General features: G+C 40.4%; 1 protein-coding gene across 1 annotated transcript in view; it reads left to right on the forward strand.

Annotated features, from left to right (window-relative positions):
• Window positions 1-14,120, forward strand: part of LOC118556218 (attractin-like protein 1) — a gene marked incomplete at its 3' end in the record, with an annotated part of 111,226 nt that overhangs the window by 66,912 nt on the left and 30,194 nt on the right. The window contains 3 exon segments of the mRNA XM_036126082.1: window positions 2,986-3,232; window positions 6,790-6,973; window positions 11,233-11,387. Of these exon segments, the coding sequence (XP_035981975.1) occupies window positions 2,986-3,232; window positions 6,790-6,973; window positions 11,233-11,387 (586 nt within the window).

Here is a 14,120-nt window from a genome sequence, read left to right on the forward strand (position 1 = left end):
TAGACAAGAACCTCCATGGACTGAGATCTTTGCAGACGAATGTGGGGTAGAGGGAGACAGATGATTCGTTGTGGCAACCCCTGAAAGGGAAAAGCCGAAAGAAGAAGTAGAAGGACATTAAAAATGCAATAAAATGCAAGGAATGTAAAATTTTTGTGAGGCATTATAGACATCAAGTCCTGTATTTATAATCCTGTAACAAATTCCCCAAAATCTTGGAATAAATTTCAGCGATGTTAATGTGTCTCCATTCCTTCTACAGTGACAAATCCATGTAGGCATCCATTATAAGAAAACTGACAAGAATGTTGAATTTTTCCGTTCAGTGAATGAACAATATGTACGAGCCTTTATTTGTAGTTTTATGTATAAACATTTAATTGCATTTATCGTATATAAAATAGCTTTTCTAGTGTGGTGGTTCAGTGGTATGGACCACAAAAAATTAGTTGCTGCTAATAGGTGTGGAGTTTTTCTGCACCAATTAACTTATCACGCCACTGATTGTAACACGTTAAAGCTTAGAATGTTAATGATTGATTTCTCTAATAAAAAAATAAATAAATGACATGTCACGTCCATCTGCTTTCTATCCTGTGAACAGCTTTTGACATTATTCTTGGCATAGTATGGGCCATTTATTAGAAAGATTACCCACCAGTAACTTGATAATGAAAGGAAACAAATGTCAGAGCCAGTATCTATGAGCTGCACTCGCTTTATGAAGCGTGCTCAGTGATGGCGGGTCATTTCACAAGACTTTCATTAAATTTCACTTATGGACTGAAAAAATAAACAAAAAAAATCCTCTTTAGTTCAGTCATGTCTGTGTTTGGAGGATTGATTTAGTTCCAGACTGGTACTCAGGGAAGGCCATTGTCCTCTGCTTAAATATCCACAAACCTCTTTGTAAATGACTAAACTTAGCTTAAACAATAATTAAAAAAAACAAGTTTGTCATTTTTTTCTTTTTCTTTGCTGTAACAATGCCAGCATGTTTGTACTAAATATCATGCAATAGGAATTCCTGTTGTTTTCAGCCTAAATGGTGCCCCTTTTTGTAAAGAAAATGCATTTGTGGGTAGAGTTTGACGTTGCCAGAGATGATTGGGTAACTTTAGCAACCCATCAGACCTAACTCTGCTCTTTAAATGCTCTATCCTTACAAATGTGGCACCTATTAGAATGAAACAAACCAGCTTTTCCAACTGTGTAAGATTTTTGAAATGAGAAATATTCATGCCTAACACATTTTTGTTAGGTTTCTTGCTAATAATTTAAAGCAGTGGGACGGTAAACATGGTTGTGATGTAAAGGCCACCAAAAAGGTTTACATTTTGATCTTGGCCCAGTTTGGGCTCACATTTAATTTTAGTCACCTCAGGTAAAAAATTAATAAAGTACAAGTTTTCTAAACTTTAGATGATGGATATTGCAGATCTGAGTCTTCTAACAGAAAGCATATCATGTTACTGCTGGAGACGTCTTTGGAATGAGTGCCGTGCTTAAACATTTACTATCTTTTAGTATGGGCAGTAAAATAACATAACATTTCATCAGTATAGCATGTTCTACATTAGTACTCAGCACACTCACCAGTGAGATTCCGGGCGCTATAATCTCCTTTTTTCTGATGCGCTGTCCTAAAGGGAGTTTATCAGAATTACAATCAGGTTTATTTCAACAACAAGGAGTTTGACTTTGATTCCACTTTGCTGTCAATGAACACATTTTATGAGCAATATACAATACCAAAAAAGGTAAATAGAAATTCTTGTAAATATGAATATGTACATTTTAAATAAAAGATAAGGACATGGTTAGATTTGTGCACATGAGCATGGTCTTGTCCTGAATACTCTGACGGTTAAATGTCCATCAGAGAGACAGCCTGGAGGAGAAACTGCTTCTATGGCACTGAAGTAACAGTCTAAGCAGTTTAGGTGCAGGGTGTGTTTGGTCTAAGGAGATGTTAGCTGCTAAACGTTGAGAGGGTTTTGTCTCTGATGCAGAGACAGTGGACCAACGAGAGGAACCAGCTTCTCGTTGAGTCACTATAGAGGACTCTGCTTATGTCATTTAATTTTACTTTCATGCCTATTTGTTGAGCAACCAAAACCTGATAAGTAGAATAAAATAGACATATCCTTTAATGTCCCATAGTGGGGGAATTCAGGTTTACCAGCAGGAAAGTGAAAGACAATTGCAAGCATGCAGATACACACATGGGTGAGAAATCAGAATAGAATGTGCAGTAAGGACACATTTGAAAAATAAGAAGAAAATGTTGTACATTTCTAAGTTGTTGGAAAGCATAAAATAAAAAAAACAAAAACAAAGAAGTGTTTAACTGAGCAGGGTGACGTCGGAAAAGTGCAAAATATGTAAATTTATGCGAAACGGCAAAATGGCAACAGGCCATTTAGAAGAATGAAACTGACTGTACGAAGTAATAAGATCAGCTACATATGGATGGCGAGAAAAGGAGGAGAATAAAAAAAGGATGAAGAAGAAAAAGAAGACTGGTACTTTTTATTGTTAGATTAATGAAGGGAGAGTCATTAATCTAAGTTTATTTTTTTGGTTAGCCAGAATAGGATCTCTGCACCCTAACATTCGTAAGAGGATGCAGCTCCAGGCTTCCCAGTACTAAAAGTTCTGTTCACTGGAGTAAGAACTTTCAAACTCGTGCCACCATTTGACATTTGACTTTAATATACCGTATGTGGGTTGTTGGAGATATGCTTACATCACAGCTGGTGTGATAAATGTGACACAGAGGACATTATCATGCAAACTTTTTATGCTGGGCTAATGAGCGTAGAAGCCATGAATGACTCGGGGTTCCCTGACACCGATCCACTGTACCGCGTAACATCTGAAAACAATATACAGAAATACTGTGCATCAAGGAAGTGCAGCGTCACATGAAGCAAACGTCTGCACAGCTCAAAACGTGTTCTTCTTCTGTCTTCCTTCCTGTAGGACGACATCTACATGTTTGGTGGAAAGCTGGAGGCAGGACCTGCCAACATCACAGATGAGTTGTGGTTGTTTAACATCCCCACTCGTACCTGGTCACCACGGAAAGCGTCTCCAGCACCTCTTTGTGCTCTGGAGGGCCACACGGCTCACGTGGTGGAGCTGTCCAACGGTGACCCGGTGATGCTGATCTTCTTCGGTTACTCGCCCATCTACAGCTACACCAACAAAGTTCAGGAGTACAACATCAGTAAGTGCACCCGCTGACTCTGATGTCATGTTATTTCCCTTTATGGCAAATGGTAAACAACCTTTTGTATGATGGAAGTCAGTCAAAGGGACTCTGCCATGTTAACCCACACCATTCATCCACACAAATTGTTTGAGTTTAAAACTAATTTGTTCTGTGTGCTAAGTTAATGGGCAACAGATTGTAAATATTTTTAAGCAAAACAATTTATGAATTCTTCTGCTTGCATGGGATTGTAAAGTCACTTTTAGGCCCTCGGGGGAACTGTGAGTTCTTAAAACTCTTGAAATGCATCAAATTCATTGATAGGAAAACTCTCAGCCATCTATTTTTCATCCTTATTTACATGCAATTACATAAGGGGTAATCCTCGCTGTCACTTATAAACTACAAACATATCAGATTTACCATAACACCTGCCGTGTGTGCAAGATTCAGCCCCATGGAGCCAGCAGATGGCGATGTTGCAGTGTTCTCATCGAACAGCTGTCAGAACTATAAGTTTGACCCAGTTTAAAGAAAACACACATGCTTACATCCTTCCTCCCTCCCAACACACACACACACACACACACACACACACACACACACACACACACACACACACACACACACACACACACACACACACACACACACACACTGAGACAAATAGCCAAACACTGACTCACACACAGAGTGGTGCACAGTGAGAGTGGTCATTAAGGAGAGGTGGAACCCAGGCCGGAGCGTCTGGGAGAGGACAGTGACTAATGAAACCCCTGCATTTCTCCACTCTCCAACCTTCCTCTTTTTCTATCCTCTTTCCAAACATTCTCATCCACCTCTCACATCCTCTTAGTTATGTTCTGCATCTTTCCCCCTTCATCTGCCAACCTCGGTCTCAGACCCACTCAGTCATTGCTCCCGTTTGGTCCTCATCATCCTCCTCTTCTCCGCTACCTTCGGTCTCGCCTTCCTTGTCTCCTCTCATCCATCTGTCGCTTTTATCCGCAGATACCTCTGCCTATGGCTGCCCTTCTCTTTCTCTGACATTGTCATGGTGTTGGTCTGCAGGGAGCATCATTAGACCTTAGAGGGAGTGACAAAGAGTCAACCTGGAAGAGAACAAGGGGGAGTAGAAATGGAGAGTAAAACACGAGGTAACCGGATTTAATGACCACACTGAGAAGGTGGTTCACAGTAATTAGCTGCCAGGGATGAGATAGAAGTTGACCTTCTACTTTCTCAGCGTCTGTTCTCTGTGGTCCATTTTTACATCGCTGTTTCGTCTGTTCTTTCTTGCTCTTTTTAAATTTTTTTCATGTGTTGCACCTTCACCCCCCTAAGTCAAGAGGTTGTAGAACCACCTTTTCTGTTGTTCCAGCTTCCAGTGTTTTGGGTTATGCCTCGTCAAAGGAAGGGCTGACACAGGGCTTCAGTGGAAGACATACTCGCTTATGGAGGGGAAAATGACCTTATCTCCAACTGAGAAAAAAATAAGAGAGCTTGTTATCAATTTCAGGAAGAAAGCCCTTAACTACGTACACCCCCGCACCACCAGGAGGATTGAAGTAGAGAGGATGGAGGGAAACAAATTCTTTGGCCTTCAGACGTCATCTGGTCTGAGCAGGTCATTGCAGTCACAGCAAGAAAGGCCCATAAGCGAGCGGCTGCATTTAATCAGACGGCTCTGGAAGGTCGGCCTGAGCCATCACCCTCTCAAGTTGACCTACAGAGGGTTGGTGAAAAGTAACCTTAAACTGGTATCACTTTGTGGTATGTGAATACCACACAGGTAGAAAGAAGGATCTCCAAAGAGTCATCACTACAGCAGAAAGGACTGGAATTCCATCTGTGGACATTATGTACTCACAAAGATGTAAAAAGAGGGCATACCGCATCATTATGGAAGTATACTGCACCCTGCTCACTTTATCTTTTACATGCAGTCTGAGAAAAAGCAGAACAGACAGCCTTTTTACACACAACTGGTGTAAAGATACCACAGTTGGGCTGATGGCAAACCTCTAACTCACTGGATATCTAAAACCTTCACTGTCATGATGTCGACTCTAGTGCTGGTCTGATTCTCATCTGAAACACCTGCGCAGCTGTGCCCCGTTCTCATTAACGGGGCAGAGCTGGTCTGAGAGCCGATAAAACCAGCTTTCAGACCAGTCACTAGTGCCAGATTTTTATGAGCCATCGGTGAGTTTAATTCAGTGTCCTGAATCCTGTCTGCCTGTTTCTGACTTCTGAACCTCTGAGCCTGTCAAGCCCGTCAGACATGATTATTGTGCTGCCTGGATTTCTGACCTGTTTCTTTGTCCTGACTCTGCCTACGGATTCTGCTTTGGACTGTCTCTGGTTTTCTGATCACCCGGCTTTGACTCTGGACCTGCTCTCGGACTTCAGACTCTGGTTATTCCAACTGATCTTCCTGCCTGACTCTGCCATCACAGTTCTGACCCTTTGCCTGCCTTATGACCACCAAGCTCCTGCCACTCCCAGGAGTAAAACCCTGAGAGCTTCCCTGATCGGACGCCAGCTCACCTTAGGGCATCACCAGCAACAGTCTCCACCAACAGGAGCCTGCACTGAACTTCACAGCCCGATCCCAGATTGTGAGAAGAGGTTCCTGTCCCTGACGCTAGCGGTTCACCCGCGACCTTCAGCCGTTTACTCCTCATATAAACTGTTTTCTTAACTTCATCTGATTATTTTTTTTGTCTGGCTGAATTTTGGGTCCTCCGTTTCTGTTCATTACATTCACAATGTACGGTACTGATGTTTTCAATATATTTGAGTGTATTGTAAAGTCATAATTATTGTTGCTAATTTTGTATTTGTATTGCATTTTCTATATCTTTTTAAGTTTTTATTTTGTCTTTTTACATTTTAATATGAAGACTGAGAGCCTTGTACGGTTAATTCACGTACCCAATCTGTCTGTCCATCCCTCTTTGACATGTCCAAAGCCCTGGATATTGTTTTATAACCTTATGAATACACTGAACAACTTTTTCTTTGACTTGCAAATTATTTTGCAAACCATGTTATTATTTTACTTCCTATTCATGATTGTGTACAACTTTGTATTGGTCTGTCACATAAATTACAGATAGAAGAGATTACAGCTTGTAGTTCCAACATGATCACATCTGAAAAAAAATATTAAGGGATTCCAATACTTTTCTAAGAAACTGTAACTAAGAACTTAAATGAAATTATTATTAAGGATGGAGTTGTAGGTGTTTTTAACAGTTTTTTTCTTCCATGCAGAATAAAAATCTGAGCTTTGTTTCCACAGTGTCAATGACACTTTTTTTTAATAAATCTCGCTCTAACTGAGAACTGCTTTGCTCATTCTGTCTCCATCTTTTGCACTGCTTTTCAGTCTCACTTTTGAAATTAGAAGGGATTTGTTTGTAGTTTTGCAGTAAAAGTGAAACACTAAACTTGCCAAGGCACCATAAACCTTTTAAGGAATCAGCTTCGATCTGCAGGTTGGAGTGTGTGTGTGTGTTCTTCATTAATCAGCCTTGTGTCTCGCCCTCTCTGTGTTTGTGTTTCAGGGTCAAACTCTTGGCAGGTTGTGTCTGTCGGAGGAGCCGTGGTTCAGGGAGGTTACGGCCACACCAGTGTGTACGATGAAGCCAGCGGCTGTGTGTACGTCCACGGGGGATATAAGGCCCTGAGCAACAATAAATATGGCCTGGTGGACCACATGTACCGGTACAGCGTTGGCACGAGAACATGGTGAGAAGAATAAATATTGAAAAGATGTGAGTTGGAAAATTAGTAAATTGCTGGAATTCAAAACTCGGTAGGAAGGATGAAAAGTCTTTAGTGAGAGACAAGATGCTTCCTTGCTCAGAAAGAAAAGTAAGATCTTTTTCTGAACAACAACCCTACTGGTAGTTTAAGGTTGACTAGTTAGTCATCAATTAACCATGATTAAAAATTTCTTATTTGACATTTTTTTGGTTCATTTTCACAAGGAAAACTAACACAAAAGTCTGTTCACATTTAACAAAAACACAATGATCTCATGGACTTTTAGGAATATATCTGTTAAACAAAGAGATACCCGCCATTGTTATTTTCTTCTTCTGTGTTTTTTAGATTTGTAAGCAGCTGTTTTGTTGTGTGCGTTAATTTCTTCTGATTTCTGTCATACTGCACATGATCCAGGGACTCCCGTAAGAAAAAACAACGACAATATTTCCTGTTTACATGACAACAGAAAATTAGAGGTTTCTAATCACCATGTTTAACAGACTATAAGTCTGTAAGTTTATATTTTGGCCGATCCTACAACTTATAGTCAGGTGAGACTTATCGGTATATCTAAAATTTAAATGGTCATTCATATTGACCGACATAAACCAAGGAGTAAACATTATAGTCTATAGCAGCAAGAGGGCTCACTAGGCTTTTGAAAACCATATGGTGTTCCTGTACCATTTTAAAAAAATATTGCAACCTTAACTTATAGACAACAAAGACTGAACACGTTTGTATGTTGTACGTCGTTTCAAGTATGCATTCACACAGCGGAGCGCTGCGTAGTGCAGCTCGAAGGGCCCAGACCGCAATAGAACCCTGTTATTGGGCTGTGCGTGATGCTAGTAACAGCTAGCACTAGCTTACTGGTCTGTTGTCTGGGCTGTTTACAACTTTGCTGATGCGCGTGAGCTTTACGTTGCTCTGAAACATCCCTGTTGTACTGTTAGCTCAGCACGTAGCACTGTTACATGGTTTAATTTCAGCATAATTTTGACACCTTTCAGCGGCTGTCACGCTGAAATGCGCTGGCAAGAAACTTCCCGGTTGGAGTTGTTGGCTTTTTATACTAATTTACCTCATTCAACCTCCCAGGTATGTTCCATGTTATTCAGCCCATTGTGGATGCAGATGTGTAATTGAATAAGTCTGATTACCAGATTGGTTTTTATTCTTGCGTTGTGTAAAATAAATTTCCAAAGAAATGCGTATAGTCCGGTGCAACTTGTTTTTATCCTCTTTATGATGCATTTTTTGACTGATGCGACTTATATTCCAGAACGACTTATACTCGGCATCACAGCCTGGAAGACGTTCTAAAATTGTGCCGTTGTTGTGTGAGCGAACTTTAAAAATGCAACCAAACTTTTCCATTTTCATCAGAAAACCTGGGCCTAGGTCTGCGCCTTTGATACGGCAGACTTGGGTTCTGATACCGGCCAGGGAAAGCGTTGAGTGGTGTAAAAACTTTGCCAAGTCTGTATGAAAGTTGAAATAACTTGCTGTGGTAACTCCTGAAAAAGGAAACAGGCGAAGGGACTCGTTCACATTTTTTGAAGAACTTGCCAGACATACTACTCAATGTTGTTCTTTAAGCTCACAAATTAGCACAAATCTGAAAGAAATAGGGTCACACGCGTGTGAATACAGAATTTGATGCTCCTGGTAGTTCTTGTAGTATTAATGCGTTCGTGAACCCTTTGTTTGAAGGAGAATCATTTCGCAGCAGGCTGAAACAGGAGAGCAGGGTGATAAGAGAAGGATCAGACAGGAGGCTTGACCTTAGGTGACTTTAAACAGATGGACGGCTGAAAAGGGAAGCTCATCTCCATTAGTCTGGGTCCCTTCACATAGATCACATGCACACGTGTAACAGCCACCACGATGAATGTGCTCTTGTCCCCGTGCAGCCTGCTGCGTGTCTCACTTTCCAGCAGGAAAGAAATGCTGCTCTCCTGTGTCACTTGAGAGGCTGGACTTTTGGAAAATGTCTAGACTCAAATGTTCTTGTAATCTACCAGAGGGAGACTGGTTTGGGAAAAGTTCCGTACTCATTTAACACGATCCAAGGCCACTATCCCCACTAACACAGACATTGTTGGTGTGCAAGCAAAATAAAAAAGTTTTTTGGTGTATAAAACAGAGATTCCAAAGTGCTTTTTTTTCCTTTTGGGGGTGTATGTAGGCTGGAGAAACAGATTTTTTTTAAAACAGATGCTGCAGAAACACACCATGCACATGCTCGTCGGTTATTTTGGGTTCTTTTAAAATCTGTCTTACTTTGCGTGGACTCTGTTTCTTTAAATTTCAAATATGAACTGAGGAAGTTACTGACTGCGAAACAAGACTAAAACATATCAATTAATTCTTGAGTTATATATGATTTGGGGTAGAGATAATTTTACCCTTCCTCATTTTATTCTTTTGGTCATTTTATTCCTGACATTTTCAGGTACATAAAAAGAGCTTCCTGCCTTGGGGTGTTTCATACAGACCACGTGTCAATTCATACTTTCAAGGGGTAACTAAAGCACATTCATTTATTAGGCACATAGTCTAATGTGAGGTAATTTGATCCAAGTACCCAACGGAAAGTTTCAGTTATTTTGATTTGATCAATGGTCATAATCTCTCATATTTCACCTAAGTCAACTCGCTGAAACAGGGATAAAAACCACAATCAAAGGAAACAAGGTATTGTATGACCAAAGTCAAATTACTTGTTGCATGAAGCAGCTCGGCGATTAAACTGATTCTAAATGAAAATCTTCATAAGCAATATATACAATTAAATGTATTATTATCAATTTGCATTACTCAACAAAATACCTAACAACCATGATGCAAGTACATGCATGCAATTTAAAAGAAACTATAAAATCGGAGCAATTTTATAGTCTAAGCTCCCAGGAGTAAGTCTAAGGAAGCTGAAGCTACACAAGGATAAGTCAAAAAGTTCGGTTGTTACATTATGCCATACCCCAGCATTACTTCAGAAATGGCCAATCGGGGGGAGCGGAATGCTCTGCGACCTGGAGGCTGTGTAGCGCTTCCTTTAGATTTAAAGAGACAGCACCAAAACGAGTGGTTCTAAGACTCACCTCAGAACAGGGGTAAAAAGGGGGAACAGGGGGTAATGTAACAAGGAAGTCAGACCAAAGTATTGTAGTTGTACTTTATATGGCACACAAGTGAATGGTTTCAATTTGAAAAGGAAGAACTGAAAACTATGCTAAGGCCCGTATAACGGTCACAAAATGGAAGGATAAAAGTACCAGATGGCAACAAATAGGCGTGAAAGGGGGGTCTAAACTGACAAAGGGGCTAAATGACCAGAAACCAACAAAGTGTCTACAAACTGAACCAGTTCATAGAAACTTTCATGTTTGAACTTTTTTGTGAGGCAGAATATTAAGTAGCTTCCAACAGAAACAAAAGTCTTATCTGCAGAGTATTCCTATAGATAGATGTTTGGTGTTGAGTGGAGTAAAGTCTGATCAGCAGGTGATCCTTGAACTGTGGCCTCAGTATGGACTGTATCCAGACTGTAATACTAATGCACATGACTCCTCTGAAGGCGACCGGGGCCAAACTGTCCTCAATCTGTCTAGATGGAGCACAATGTAGACAGACTGAAAAGTGATGATACAAGAAGGATGTTAACGTACGCTTTGAACGTGGTTTAAGCCAAATGAACAAGTATCCCTCATAGCATCTCTTCAGGGAAGTTGAGGAAACTTTGAGGTCTAAAATGTAGCACTCTGAACAATTACAATCCTTTTTGAGCACATTTATCATCCTTACCTTACAAATGTAAGGATGATAAAACGTGACAGTGTTCTCTGAGACAGTTTCTTGATGGCAGCGAGAGTGGCTGTGGTAACTTAAGAAGCCGCAGTTGTTCTCATCTATGTGACCCCCAAACCTCGGAAAAGTCTCACACAGCAGACTGAGACCTCCTATGATGTCTATGTGTGCGTTGGTGTATGTGTGTGTGTGTGTGTGTTTCAGTGTGTGTGTGCTCAACTCTAATGACGGAACAGTTGGCATGAAGGGCAGCCACCACGGGCCGGGTCACACAACCAGAGAGCTGCCTTCAATAACATGCCATCGTGTGTCTCTCACACACTGAGAAACAGCCACATTCCTGACAAATGAGAACTTCCTTAATGTCTGCCCTTCTCCTGACTGCAATAAAATGCCTCTGCGTTTACGCCTGTGTATGTGTGCAGGTTGATTCTCAGGGAGAGTGGTCTGCCGCGGTACCTCCACTCGGCGGTGCTGTTGAGCGGCACAATGCTGGTGTTTGGAGGAAACACTCACAATGACACATCTCTAAGCAACGGAGCCAAGTGCTTTTCGGCTGACTTCCTGGCATACGATATAGGTAAGAACAAGTCCTGAAGGTATAATAAGCCAGATCTTTCTCCCTTTTTGTTCGCAGCTTTTGGGATGTCTGTTGTTGCATCTTTCAGGCGGCTGAAGTGTCATGAGCGTCCAATTAACAGCACTCAGGGTGTGGGGACAAAAACCACATGATACAATGACGTGCCTTACAAAAAGTGTTGATACCCTTGAACTCTTTCCTCTCTTGTCACTTTACAACCACTGACTTCAAAGTGTTTTAGTTGGCTTTAACGCGACAGACCGACAAAAGGTGGTGCATAACTGTGAAGCAAACATGAAAGGATAAGCAATTGTTGTTTTCTACAAGCAAAACTTCCATAAATGCCACATGCATTTGTTTTTAGTCACCTGGTGTCAATGGAAAGCCTTCTGCTTTGATTACAGCCCAATCTGCTTCGGCTACATCTGTACGAACTACTTCCACCCATTCCTCTTTGTCAAAATAACTAAAGCTCAGTCAGATGGAATGATAAGCATTTGTGAATATTAATTGTCATCTCTTGCTACGTTTTCCCTATTCAATTTAGGTCTGGACTTGTACTGAACCATTCTACCACATGAAAATGCTGTGATATAGACAACTCTGGCTGTATGTTTTAGCTTCAGTAACTAGCCAGAAGGTGAAAGCTAATATAAATATTGTTATATATATATATATATATATATATATATGCATATATATATATATATATATATATATATATATATATATATATATATATATATATATATATATATATATATATATATATATACAGTATATGTGTGTGTGTGTATGCTAGGGCTGAAACGGCTAAAGTTGTTCTTAATATATTAAAGAGAAATAAAAAAAAAAAACTGTACTGCAAATGAAATCCCCCATAACTCAAAGCAAACAAAATCAGACCCTCAGACAGAGCACAATGAGAGTAAACAGAGTGTGGGCGATGCAGACCCTGCGATGTAGGAACAATATGGATGATTAAAGATACCATTGCAAAAACCCCGTTGCGTCATAGAGCAGATGGCAAAAAGCGTTTCCACCTCTTGTCAAGACACGGAGGAGAAAAAAAAAAAGGAAAGCACCGGGAGAGGAAAAGAGGGATTACGGCATTTCTTCACAGGAGCGAAGCAACGGGGAGCACAATGACCAACACAAGAAAGATGAATGCTTGTTTATGAAGAAAGGGGGCAAATAATGCAGATTTAAAATAAAAAAGTCAGACCAAAACAGAACATGAGGATGAAGGAGAAGTATTCTGGTAATGAGTCCTTGTAATGCAAGAGATTTGTTTTTAAAATGTGCCAACACTAGGATGGGATTGATCCTGTTCATGCCCACTAATCTTGATCCCTTCACTTAGCTCAAGATTATTAATTTTTTTTAACTTACAGTTTTATTTAGCTTCCACTTTACTTTTAATTTCCATTAAAAAAAAATCTCAAAAGTCATCGATTAATTAACAAGAAAGCAGGTATTTCTGGCCTTAAAACTGTTACTATTCTGTATACCAACACATGTAATGGCTGAAAGGGGGCTGTGCTGATAAGGGACTTTAATGGGTTAATGAGTTAACTTGGACATATCGTGTAAAGTAAGAAATATATTCCTCTTTTCTGGTGGAGAAGTTGTTTTGCATGTTTATTAAAAGAGCCGAGGGGGAACCTTCAGCCACTGAAGGGAGGCAGCATATCTTGAGATTTCAAAAGTGCTATGGAGGACAAAACAGAACATTAGCGTTAAAATTCAGATCAAATCAAAAGAATACATGAATAATGTCATACATTGTAATATCATCTGATGGATCGTGGTTGTTCCAAATCAAACTCTCACTTTTATTATTTGTTATTTTTTTTTTGTCCTACTTTTCCCTGCGGCAAAGAACACAAAGATGTTCTGGTTGTGAGGATGCAGATGAAATAAGGGAGCAGTGTGTTAGGCTGGGAGGTGGGTGGGGGGTGCAGAGTTGTTAGAAATAAAGAATAAATGAAGCAGGGATTTAGGTAGGGGAAAAGAAAGCACACTCTGCTGCAAAAGAGAATCGCCTTAAGACAATAAAGGTGCGGCAGGTAATAAGACTGAATAAAAAGCTAAATTAAAGGTGATAAACTCAGAGCTTCAGAGTCTTAACGTTATGAGATTCTGCACTTTTTTTTTTCTATTAGGATTCACTGGAATTGTATGTTTTCTCATGTCCCAGTGCTTTCTCTTTAGCGTTTTATAAATACCATTAAATATTCATTCGCATTTTTTTTTCTTTCTACACTTTGTTGTCCACAAGCGACACAACGACATGCAAAAGGGAGGGTGGGTGTTGAAAGAAAAAAAAAAACCCACGACAAAACTTGTCTTGATTTCAAACTTCATTGGCACAAAGAAAAACTCGCATTGCGCTTCGCTCCAGGCAGCCTGCACGGTCCGCCAGATGAGAGGGAAGCATGTTGCTCCCATTAAGGACGGTCACCGCTGGCTAAAACTGACCCTGTCTTCCTTAGTGCAGTATTTTATGCCTTTCTGACTAAGTTGACTCACTTCCAATCAAACAGTCTCACGGTCCAAAAAGGTTCTTGGTTTTGTTTCAGTGAGGGGAGGATATCAACAAAGCATTCTGTAAAATGCGCAGAAAAATAGTTCAAAACTGGTTTGCGTGTCACTGAGTAGAACCTGCATTTGATCCCTGCTCAAAGCATGACCGTCAACTTGTTGGAGAAGCCTGAGTCGGCAAGCAAAGCA

The sequence above is a fragment of the Fundulus heteroclitus genome, chromosome 22, assembly GCF_011125445.2.
Source record: "Fundulus heteroclitus isolate FHET01 chromosome 22, MU-UCD_Fhet_4.1, whole genome shotgun sequence".
Classification (NCBI taxonomy): domain Eukaryota; kingdom Metazoa; phylum Chordata; class Actinopteri; order Cyprinodontiformes; family Fundulidae; genus Fundulus; species Fundulus heteroclitus.